This window comes from Artibeus jamaicensis, unplaced genomic scaffold (genome assembly GCF_021234435.1).
Source record: "Artibeus jamaicensis isolate MK-2021 breed Jamaican fruit bat unplaced genomic scaffold, CSHL_Jam_final scaffold_1019, whole genome shotgun sequence".
NCBI classification, from domain to species: domain Eukaryota; kingdom Metazoa; phylum Chordata; class Mammalia; order Chiroptera; family Phyllostomidae; genus Artibeus; species Artibeus jamaicensis.
The window spans coordinates 24,256,245-24,268,611 of NW_026522025.1; the positions used below are offsets into that span (position 1 = coordinate 24,256,245).

The 12,367-nt window shown below is 34.5% G+C and overlaps 1 protein-coding gene across 2 annotated transcripts in view; it reads right to left on the reverse strand.

Annotated features, from left to right (window-relative positions):
* USP33 (ubiquitin specific peptidase 33) overlaps positions 1-12,367 on the reverse strand; it is a 50,896-nt gene that overhangs the window by 2,515 nt on the left and 36,014 nt on the right. The window contains exons 13-22 of one of the 2 annotated variants that reach the window (XM_037148120.2): positions 11,697-11,869; positions 11,500-11,570; positions 10,854-10,887; positions 8,662-8,707; positions 7,633-7,813; positions 7,044-7,170; positions 5,833-6,002; positions 4,591-4,672; positions 3,740-3,848; positions 877-979 (exon numbers count right to left, since the gene is read on the reverse strand). In XM_037148120.2, coding sequence (XP_037004015.2) covers positions 877-979; positions 3,740-3,848; positions 4,591-4,672; positions 5,833-6,002; positions 7,044-7,170; positions 7,633-7,813; positions 8,662-8,707; positions 10,854-10,887; positions 11,500-11,570; positions 11,697-11,869 — 1,096 coding nt within the window. Of the gene's footprint in view, positions 1-876; positions 980-3,739; positions 3,849-4,590; positions 4,673-5,832; positions 6,003-7,043; positions 7,171-7,632; positions 7,814-8,661; positions 8,708-10,853; positions 10,888-11,499; positions 11,595-11,696; positions 11,870-12,367 lie in introns of both variants that reach the window. The other variant, XM_037148119.2, reaches the window with a different exon arrangement.

Below are 12,367 nucleotides of genomic sequence, written 5' to 3' on the forward strand. Positions count from 1 at the left end.
CATGCCTGGGTTGCGGGTTTGGTCCCTGCTAAGAGAGGTAGCAGGTCAATGTTTCTCTCCCTCTTTCCTTCCCTTCCCCTCTCTCTAAAATAAAATTTTAAAAAATTCTTTTAAGCAAGCACACGTGCTGGTATATTTTGTGGTTGCCTTTTTAAATTTATTTTTTTAATATTTTATTTATTTATTTTTAGAGAGAGGGGAAGGAGAGGGAAAGGAGAGGGGAAGAGAAATACTGATCAGCTGCCTCTCATACAGGTACCTATCCAGGTACCTGGCCAGCAACCCAGGCATGTGCCCTGACTGAGAACCCCCTTTTCCTATGCAGGACCACGCCTAACCCACAGAGCCACACCCAGAGCAAATAAAATCCTTTCTTTAAAGGCAAACTGTTTTAGTATCTGGGTGGTTTTTTAGCTTTTGCATGTTTGCCTATTTGTTGAATACAAAAGGTTCAAATAATAAATACTATATTGTGATCTTTTCTCATATATCAAAAACAATTCTTTTTAAATTACAAAGTACTGCCACACGAATTTTTTGTTAAGGTACCCATAGTATTCCACTGTAATTGATGAACTATAATTTAACTAATCTTATTGTTGAGTGTTTTTTAAACTCTTCAATATTAAGATCAAACTAATTCTGTTTAGTTCCTTTATTCCCTCTATGAATGGGATGTAATTGATGAAAAAGGTTTTTAAAAATTAAAAATTCCCAGAACCAGAATATAAACTATAACATAAGATCCCTGAGGACAGGGATCTTTTTTTTTCCCCTTGTTCACTGGTGTAATCCCAAGCGTATATAGATAGTCAAAAAATATTTGTTAAATAGACAAAAATCTGCAGAGAATTTCATTTTCAGTTCACCACTTACCTCCATCTTTTCCCTTCACAAAACTTTCCCATTCTCTAAACCACTGCATACTGATGCAATAAAAAGTAGTTGGAGAGTCCTCCTCTTGGAATGCTCTGTTGAGCTACAGGGGAGGGGGAAATCAGTCACCTAATATTTAGAACTCGCTTTTTAGCAAAACATATTTATTAAAAATCTGAACTACACATCTTACTCAAATATACTATATCCACTGTCTGCATATTACTTGTGTTCACTTAAGATATTGCTGGACATGTTACTATTACAAACACAATGCTGCCATGAATAATCCTATATATGTCCTTTCACATACAATATACATATAGCATACATAGAAGTACAGGATAAATTCTCATAAGTGGTGGGACAGTCCCTGAAGATGTTCCACTGCCTCTAGATCTAAGGCCTAAGTATATGATTCAAACATGGCAAGACTATTAGAAATGGAAATCTTCACAGAAGTGACCTAATAGCTAGAATGGAGTCATTACAATGTCAATTTTGTCAGCTATATACCAGGAATACCTTGGTCCTGAACTTCTGGATGTACAGCTATTCAATTTTTCTTTTTAATCAATTTCCTTTTTTGCTTAAGTTAGCCACTCTGGCTTCTATTACTTTCAACCAAAGAAATCCAACTGACAGAAAAACTGTTACAGAAAGAGAGGTGGAGGCAACAGTGCCTGCCAAAAGTGAAGGTTTTTGGAATTTATCTAATTGTAAAAGTGTGAAAAGAGAGCCTAAAACTATTTCATGATTCATAACTAAATTCCCATATTAATCCCATTGGGGACAAAGACAAGTTCAGATCATGTCTCTCCTATAATCAAATCTAATAAAAACCCTGCCATTGTCTCCAAAAATCCTTAATATAGCCCAGAAGTACCTCTATGATCTGACTTCATTTTTTAATACTCTGCTCTTCATTTATTCACTTGTGGTCATATGGACCTTTGTTATGCCCAGAACCAAGCAGACGCACATTCCTGCCTTTCACAGCTTTTGCATGGCTATTACTTCTTTTTGCAAATATGAGTAGCTCCCTGACCTTCAAGTCTTTGCTTAAATTACCACCTTCTCCATGAGACCTATCTTTTTCACCCTACTTACAATTGCACCTCACTCCCCACCCGTCACTGTATTCCTGATCTCTCTTATCCATTTAGATATTTTTCATTTTCACAGAACTCATCACCTTTTAATATATAATGTACTAGTTATTTATTAATGTAAATTCTTTGAGGGCAAGGATCTTTCTGGGACATGAGGTAGCTGCTTCCATAGAACAATGAAAGGCAACGAAAAATGATGGTTAACAGATCAAAGCATGTTTGGGTCAAGGTATAGCATTAAAGTTAGGACTTTTTGTGAAGTACAGCTTATCCCTAGAGAAATGAGATTTCTGAAATGTAAAGTCAGACTAATTTTGCTGGATAAATACATTTAATTCATAGCATTATAAGGTTTGGATACTTTTAGGACTTTCTTTATCTCTGGCATTAAAATGTTTCTTCCTTAATGTGTCTGGGTGAGGACTTTTTACATTTCAGTTAGATACGATCACCCCATTAATTTAAAAGCATCTGTTTTTCTCTAGTTCTAAAAAATCTTTTTAAAATGTTGCTTTTAAAGTAGTCCCTGCCCTCTATTCTCTTCTAAAATGCCTATTAGAAAAACACTGGAGTCTGTATCTACCCAACATGTTGAAGCTTCTGTTTTCCACTGCACCACATTTTAGGAGAAACCCTTTGCTAGTCCTTCAGGACATTAATTTGCTCTCCAGCAATACTTCTTCTGCCATTCAATCAACCCATCTACTGAGTTTTGTTTTCAGGATGCAACATCATTATGCATCTCCTGAGGATCAATATTTATTTTAAGCATAATTTAGGAAATCATAATCCTTTCCAAGATATCTAAGAAGCTAAGATAATGTCTCCTTTAATAGACCTAAGTGTCCACATTCTGCTCTATTCAAGCAGACACCTTAATGCTTCCTGCCTTACACAACTTGGGGAGCAGATTGCTGAGGTCATTATTTGTATCCACCACTTCTAAGCCTGAAGCCATTTCCTGTGGACTTTGGTTTACTTTTTCAATCAGATCTTCTCTGTTTTTATAATTTTTCAGAAACTCCACTTAATTTCCAGTCCACCAAAGGCACCTATTTTTATACTCCAGTGTTACTTTTTATGCAAACTCCTTTGCTGAAGAAAAAAAAGAGGGAGAGTGTGTGTGGGTGGAATAATCAACGAATTTAGAACACAAGTAAGTAGTTAAAGCTGTGTTAATGACAGCAGCACTCAGAGGAGACTGACTTCTTGCAACTGGACAAATAGAACTGCACTAGATTCTGTCAATGAAGCCCGGTGGTTCAGTTCTCCCTCCTGATTCTATGACCAGACTTTCTGTTGCTTGCAATGAAGTAATACATCATAACAAACTCACTTTGTGGAAACTAGGTATATTTATAAGTACAGAGAATCCCACAAAACAATGTTATATTTCACAAAGTGATGAGAGTAGAGAATGCGGTCTGGTAAATGATGACAGAAAAACACTAAGTTAAGAAAATTTATAATTTATAATTTCAACAAGAAGATTTCTTGCCAGTGCCAATCCATTAAACAAAATTTATTACCAATCCATTAAAACAAAAAAAAAAAAAAAAGAGAGAGAGAGAACTTAACTTACTACATTGCTGTGCCCTGTGCCCTGCACTGTTATACACTCAAAGCACTTAAAATCTATTGCAACTCATTCACCCCAATCGTTTCATTTATATAATATAGTTCTGCTAACTGTCAGTTCTTTATCTTTATCCTAGATCATGTTTATAATTTGAAAAACATCATTTTTTTACCCGAATAAAAATTTCCAACTCAGTTTTTCTCCTTTTTTCAATTTTCTCTGCCTCAACTTGGCAAGTATGACAAATGTACAGATGGTTGACAGCTGGTCCTCCTCCATACCTAAAGCATAAAAATTTAATATTATGACAACCTTGAAAAAAGCCAATGTTCTGGAAAATGTCTCCCACTCTTAATCAGTGGCTAAGTTCCTAGTAAATCCTCACAGAAAAATTCTCAGTCATATTTAAACTATTATAAAAATCAAATAATCATACGGACCTGATTTATATTTGTCTGGGTCAATAACTATCAGCTTGATAACTAACCTGCTTTACCTATGTGTCAACTTTCCCTTATAATCACTTTGCTCAAAATACGTTTAAGGCAACAACACCACAATATACAAGAAGCAGCTTCCAAAAATTGGCATATAACATATAAATCTCAGTTATGCTGCCATATTCTTCATCAACTTCAAATCAGAAAGAGACTTCCCTTGGATCCTCAAGTAAGAATTTATAGAATAAATTATTTTCAATATTTCACTTTGGAAAACATAAGGAAATTGTGTGAAATGCTTTAAAATACAATTTAAAACTTTAAGAGTTAAATATCACAGAATACTTTAACATATACAGATAATCCCAACATAAGAATTAGAATTAATTATCTAAACTAGGGACACACTAGCTACAAAATCTATTGACTCAGACTCAGAGTGAATAAATGAAGGAAAAAGGGGATATTCTACTTAAGCAACATAATGCACAAGAAGCACACTCTGTAAAATAATCCAATCCCCTTTCACAAGTTTCAAAAACTGATTTGCACAAGACTGTATTATCTGATTTGAAAAACAAACCTGCTATATAGGTTATCCCAAATGTTCTGAGGCAGCATCAAAACCAGGTCTTCAATGTAACTAGCTTTTCGTGGAGGAATACCTGAAAAAAGTTTAGATGGGTCTCTTCCATTCTTAAATTCCTTTATGTTATTCTCAAAGGTTAAAGTCATTTCTTAAATGGTTAATCACTGACATCTTCCAATCGTTATTCTTCAAACCCCTCCCCCAAAATTTAAAAATTAAGTGAATATAAGCATTTTTGGTACTTATGCTCCTAAAAATGCGTGTAGTTCTTGAAATACAGAAAAATCAGTAAACCCAGATCTTCAAGCATTAAACTTATGTAAATCTTTACTAAGCCTTGACTACATATTAGAGGGAATCAGAGATAATGAGAAACAATGATTCCTTCATGGAGCTTTATGGTAGCAGAAAAAAATGAAGCATTTATATAAATAACCTAGATAACGGGCAGGCACAGATACATGACAAGAAGGTTCATGGGAAAATTAGAAAAGGAGAAGCCTTATGTTAGTAGTTTAAGTTGGGAAATGAGAGAAAACTTCACATACAGATACATTTTCAAGGTTACGATTTCTAAATGCAATACAGGATATTCCTACTACCTCTTTAAGTTTCACTGAAAAAAAATAATGAGAATATCAAGTCTTCAAGTATGAAATCTAACCAAGGTATCACAGTAAAGTGTTATTTCTTCATGGGAACAAACACTAATGTAGCCAATCACAAAGGCATAAGTTGTATTTAGCAAATAACGATTCAAGGTTTTTTAATTAAAAAAGTACATTTTTATAAGTACATTTTTATATTTTGGAGAAGAACCAGCTTTTTCATTTAGACAAAAGGCATAGGAGCCACATACAGTTGGTAGTTAGGTGTCTCTTGGCTGAGAAAAATGATGTGTAATTCAAGTGCTCACTGTACCATAACTGGTGTTTATATATGTCTCTACTATGAAATTAAGAGCTCTGAGAACAAAAACAGTGTCCTTGTTATTCTCAGGCTTTAGCACAGGGTTTCGAACAGGTACTCAATACATAACTGCTCCACAAATAGGCTACAGATTGCCTACAACTAGAAGAAAAAGCCCGACTGAAACCACAGCGAATTGAACACACATTCAACTGCACATGGGGCAACGAGAAATAAACAGAAGAGGAAAACTCTCGGGTCTTTCCTAATATGTACACTATTTACCAGCAAACCCCTACTACTACTTTCCATTACAAAATTTCTTACCTCCATGGATACAGAGAAAATCATTATTTGAAATAGGGCCAGGTTCAGCAAAGGTCTTAAATTTATTTAGCCACTGTCGAGAAATATAAAACTGAAGGAGACTTGGTTCCATTATGTTCAACAAATTTGATATCCTTCGCCTTTCTTTTTGTGCCTCTTCACTGCTCTTCCTATTAAAAACAATGATTCTTTAAATTCAATATACATCTTATTCCATTAGACTAGTAACTGGCTTTTTCCTCTTCCTTACACTGAGACTTAGACTGAAGTACTTAAGTCTAAGTCTTAGTCTAAGGAAGACTTAACATACACATTAATACTCTGAATCGTATTAGATCTTGGAAATTATTCAAGGGAAATACACTTTGTATCAATCCCCAATGCTACATTATACAGTATTGCTCTAGGGCCAATATTGTGTCTTAACTACTAGTATCCACATAAACGTTTATTAACAAATGTTAGTTAATGAAATCAATCTAAACAGTTAATCTGTTTGCTGTTTCATTAGCTAGCATTTAATCTCTTATAAAATGGATATTTATTAGTATAAAATTATATTGTTATACTAATATCTTATTTATTGCCTATTTTAGGAGAAAATTTTGTACGTAATTCCTACCATCAGTGCCTAATTTTTTAAATTAAAACCAATATTCCTAAAAGAAAATACAGTTGACCCTTGAACAGCATAAGGTATTACAGCACCCGGCACTTCCTCCTCTGTGCATTCAGAAACCCACATATAATTTTTGACTCCCTGCAAAACAGCTATCCCTGATATCCACAGAGGACTGGTCCCAGCCCCCACGGAGATAACAAAATCTGTGAATGCTCAAGTTCCCTATATTAAATGGCAAAGATCAATGCATACAGTCAACCCTCCACATCCACAGACTCCCAACCACGGACTGAAAACAGTACAGGTATTTATTTAACACAATCCATGTATAAGTAGACCCACAAAGTTCAAAACACATTGTTTGACTTTTGTTAACTGCATATTCCTTGCCCTTTAATTAAATGATTTAACATTTTCTTAAAGGATCTTACTGCATGCAACATTTCACTTTATTTTACTCACATAATAAAACAATTTGTAATCTTAACTCGGCAATCCATTTTGAAAGTTTTAAAAGTCACTAATAACCCCAAAGTGGTAAGTAATTCTGTATTTGTTAAAATAGCTTATCTGTGAGTTACTTCCTTACCTGTAGAAAAGAACATAAGCTTCTGCGTTTTGTACTGTAGATTCTGAAACTTCAGTGACACTCTGATCATCAAATTCATACCAGAGATTATTTAAATTGTTACGGCAGTATGCAATATAATGTCCACCTGAATTTAAGAGCAAAAATTTAAATCACTTCAGTAACACCAATTAACACAAGAATGTAAGATAAACTACTCTTATAACTTCATAGCAGAGACTGAGATACAGCAAGAAATATGCTAGTATTTATTATATATAGTATTGCATGTATCCTCACACAACCACCATTGAGGAAATGTAAATAAGGATAGAAAATGTAATCTTAAAAAAAGCCAGGGTAAAACTGATCATGCCAGAGTCCTTATTATTTTACTTTATACAAAATATAATTTCCAGCATGACAAAATTCAAAGTAAAATTATTCAATTTCCTAACTCTGATGTTTTTAAACCAAAATAAGAATAAGTAATAAAAATCTATTTTTACAATTTTTTCTTTTATTCAATCAGGTCTTACTTGAAAGATCAACTCAGATATCTACTGTTCTTAATTTCATCTAAGAACATATGTCAAACCCATATACTTACTACTTGCAGTTCCATGATGACAAATGACTGACAGAAGGTCATAGGTAACAATTTGAGCTGGACTATCTTTAGCAAGAAATGGCTGAAGATCCAGGCCTTCCAGTGGAAAGGAAACATGGGTACTGATTTTGGTAGAAAACATCAGTTCATGCCTAAATCTTTTAAGATGGATGCATAAAATCTAAAAGAGAAAAGGCAAAATTAAAATTCCATTGTTTATATGCTAGATAAACAATGTCTATTAAATATACGTGTTGAATTGAGTGTCATAGTCAAACATCCTACAATTATAATCTGATTCCTGAGATGTTAAAATATGGAAATAGTGAAACATGATACATACCAAAGTTACAGCTAATAGATTTTCTAATTTTATCCTTTATACCTGCAAGATCCTACAATGTTTGATTAAGTTAACACAGTTTCACAGATAACAATACTTGTAGAGGACCCTTCTGTGTGGCGTGGACCCAGCCCACAGTAGCAAACATTTACTGCAAAGTAACTTCCTAAAAACCATGCTAAACCTTGGAAGGACCAGTGTAACCGGTTCAACCATTCTTACCTTTTCATTTGCAAATACCCCTCCTTTGGTGATGTGATTACCAGTATCCTCTCCTTTGTTTTCTGTATAAGGTAACCACCTAAAGCGAACCTGTGCATAGTAACTGAGGACCTTCCTGTAACGTACCCACTAAGACAATAAAAGCTCATTGGAGCAAGGGCAGACAGAGGCTTTTGCTCCCCTTGAGAGAAGCCACTCACCCTTTTTTCCCCACAGGATTCGGTAGTCTGTGTGAATTTCTTTTGTTTCAGCTACAAACACCGTGGATCCCACGCGAGAGGGGCCCCCCCCCACAGATACTTACTTAGAATGTAATTCAGTATTTTAAAAATGAATAATCCTAACAGGAAATATCTAGCAACTGCTCAAGACCAGTCCATTCCTTACCTATGCTAAAAAAAACTTACTACTAACGTTTTATGTTCTACCAAATAAAAGAAACTGAATTATAATAAAGCTTATACCTCAGGAAACTTTTGTACTTTACAAAACTTTACTCCATTCCTCAACCTAAGGGGAAAAAAAAGAGAAAACCAATTAAGATGAACCAATTTCCCATATGATTTGACAAAAGCTTTAATATTTTCAAATATTCAATAAAATCTTTTAGAATATTCAGAGACAGCAGGTGCCACACTAAAAATGCTCACTAGTGAATTATATGCTACACATTAAAAAATGGACATTAATAAAACATCAGAGTCCCTTACCATAAAAAATTACTTAAACTAAGATATCAGTAATAAAAATACAAGGGGTTATGTGATTCTTTGATAAAAATTTACTTTTTATCAATGAGCAATCAAAACAGAAACAAACTGACAGACACATGGAACAAAATGCTGGCTGCCAGATGGGACAGAGGTTACGGGGCTGGGTGAGAAAGGTGACGGGATTAAGAAGTACAGCTTGGCAGTTACATAACTAGTCATAGAGATGTACAGGACAGCATAGGGAATACAGTCAATAATACTGTAATAACTATGAATGGTGTCAAATGGGTACAAACTTACCGGGTGAGTTAAATGAGTTAACTATCTTGTAACTTAACTCACTCTGTTAAGTTATAAAAATTGTCTAACCACTACGCTGTATTCTCGAAACTAACATAATATTGAATGTCAACTGTCACTGAAAAAAAAAGAAAATTATTTTTTTTAAACAGATGCCCTATTATTTATGGCCTACCTATGCCTTTATTAACATCCAGATTATCAAGTCAAAGTGGGTAAAATAAAATTCCAATTTCATAGAACTGGTTGATCAAGTCAATGTATTATAACCTTTTTTCAAATTAAATGTACTGGGTAATACCAGTCAAAAATTACGTAAGTCTCAAGTGTACAATTCTATAAAATACCATGTGCTCACCACTCAAAGCCTAGTCTCCTGCCATCACCATGTATCTGACTGACCCCCTTCACCCTCTTCATCTTTCCCCTAACCTCCTTCCCCTCTGCAATGAATTTGTTGTTGGTTTTGTTTATACATTTGTTGCTTTCTGTTTTATATCCCACATGGGTGAAAAATCATAAGGTTCTTGTCTTTTTCCATCTAACTTATTTTGGTTAGCATGATATTCTCAAGATCCATCCATGTTGTCACAAAGGTAACCTTTATTCTTAAATATGGAGACAACTTGCGATAAATAAAAGCTGAAGTAGATGCAAGGTTCTTTGCCATCTTCACTAGTATTATCTTTGTCCTATTTGCGGGTTTTTTTCCAAACAAGGTGCCCCATTCTAGGCCAACACCCTCCTCAGCTAGACACTGCTTCAAGGACAAACTGAAAGTACTTTCCAATTCTCCAGAAGTGTAATTTTCCAAGTACAAGGCAGCCTTTCATCCTTATTGACCAAACATACCATTCCTGTTTGTCATGCAGAGGACCAGTAACTGCAGATCAACACTTCCCTGTGGTTATTGCCAACACACAGAAGTTTGTGTTATAAAGATTCTAGGTCTTAGTAGGAGGCTATTTTTTTTTCCTATTACAGGGATTTAAAGGTATTTACCAGTTTACTTTATCTCAAATATATTTGCCCTCAATTCACCAATTACTCTTCTAATTTACCACCAAGAAGCCTTCAAAGCCTGAATTTATTACAACAAGAAAAAGGACTACTAGTAGATAAAAAGAAACAAAATCATATTTTTCTTAACTGTTGTTCTATTCTGCCATCATATATCAGGTAATATCAAAATTGGTACAAGCTTTCTGCATTTAATGTAGATTTCAAACTGTGTATCTTTACAACCACTTTCACTTTCTGAATCTAGCCTGTTAACACGGTAATCCAGAAGAGAACATCCTCTTATTTATGATACCAAAACTTCTATGCAATGAAAATGTATGTTATACATCCCAATATATCTTTTTAATGTGTTTAGAAAATGTTTTATGCAAAATTCCATACTTATTTTAAATCTCAAAGCACTTTCACATCTCAGATAACCTCTTAAATTTATTAAATATTTGCCTCAAATTTGTTTTACAGAACCACCCTCTTTATTTCTATTAAGAGCAAGTTCACTAGCCTCTATTTTTCTAAATAAAGTGAAATTTAACTCCACAGGCCCAATTCAAATAACAACAACAAAAATACTATTTAAAATAAAAAAACATGCAATTAAAAGCACTGTCAATGACACTTACTTTTTGCATTTTTCACAACTGTACATATTGTCACCTGAAAATAGAACAACACATCTGGTCATTCCTCTCAAAATAAAAACAGGGCATTTTATTTGGTTCTGCAGTTCTTTTGAGTCTGCCACATGCTGACCTTGTAGCACAGTAACACACAGCTCACACTGTTTAGTCTCTGCTCAGAAGTCTGCTCACAATGTTTACCTTGCCTGAAGCACCCTTCGCCTCCCTCTCTTTTCAACCTTAAGGGCCCATTTACTCACTCAAGGAAATTTACTGACTGCCTGTTACATATCTAAGCAAGGTGCTGGACACGTAAGAATATTGAAGGATCTTAAATATTATGGAGGACTTCACAGACTAGTCCAGATAAAGAAGTTTTTTATGTTGGTTAAATTGTCCCTTCTTTGAATCCCTGAACAGTTAGTTTTAAGACCCTTGTTGTATACTATAGGAATTTGTATAAATTATTTCAGAATATGACTTGTGACATTTAATTGTGTGTATGTGTAGATACTGTGGCAATATGGGCAAGTACTACTTAAGCTCCTTAAAACTTAGCTTTTATGAATGCCTTTTATGTTAGTCCTACTAGTACTTTACATCCCCACAACAATTTAGCCAAAGATGAAAACTGTTTCATATTTCTTACCTTTTAGTTCATCTCTAGCGAAGAAGGCAGCAAGACAATCTTGCAAGGTAACTATCGGACCCCAAAACCAGCTAGGGACACATGAGACAACAAACCTGAAACATTATTGATAGAAAAAAAAAAAGGAAGTGTTCTGCCAGTACAGCAGAAACAGCAGTTTTAACAATCAACTGACTTAAAAAAGAACAGATACACACCTCTTCACATATTCCATGAAAAAAGCTATCCAGCCCTGTGGAGCATATGTCTCGCCACATGATCCTGCTTTGACTATGGAAGTTGGATGACTCGATGAATGCAGCTTAGCAAGGTCTTCCTTGCCAGGAATTGGCAAGGATAGATCTTGAAATGTCTCAAGGGTTACAGACACCTGAAATTGTTTTGTGTTTTAAGAATGGGATGAAAATAATACAGCACAAACATTTATGAAGACAGATTTTAGACTGCAAAGATCACATCAAGTTAAAATAAACATAAACAAAAAACTGCTTTATGGTAATAACAGCAAAACACTTGCTCTAGAACTTCCTCTAAACTTAATCTTTGTGTAAACCCTATGACATAACTAACATCCCATTAGTCCAGGATACTGCGGCACAGAGAAATACCTCACATCCAGCCACTGCAGCTTGAGGTCCAAACTCTCAAGCACTACTGCATTTATTTCTGCAAATGACCTCTCGTGATAGTTTTTAAATGTTCTTTCAAAAAAGTTGTAATACTTAGCATGTCACTTTAAAATAGCTGAAAACATTTCAGGAAAAGTTCATTTAAGTATTCATTTAAGTACCAAATTAGCATACATAAAACGACCCTATTTAAAGCCCTTAGGTTTGACTTACGATTTTAACACAATAATCAAAAACTT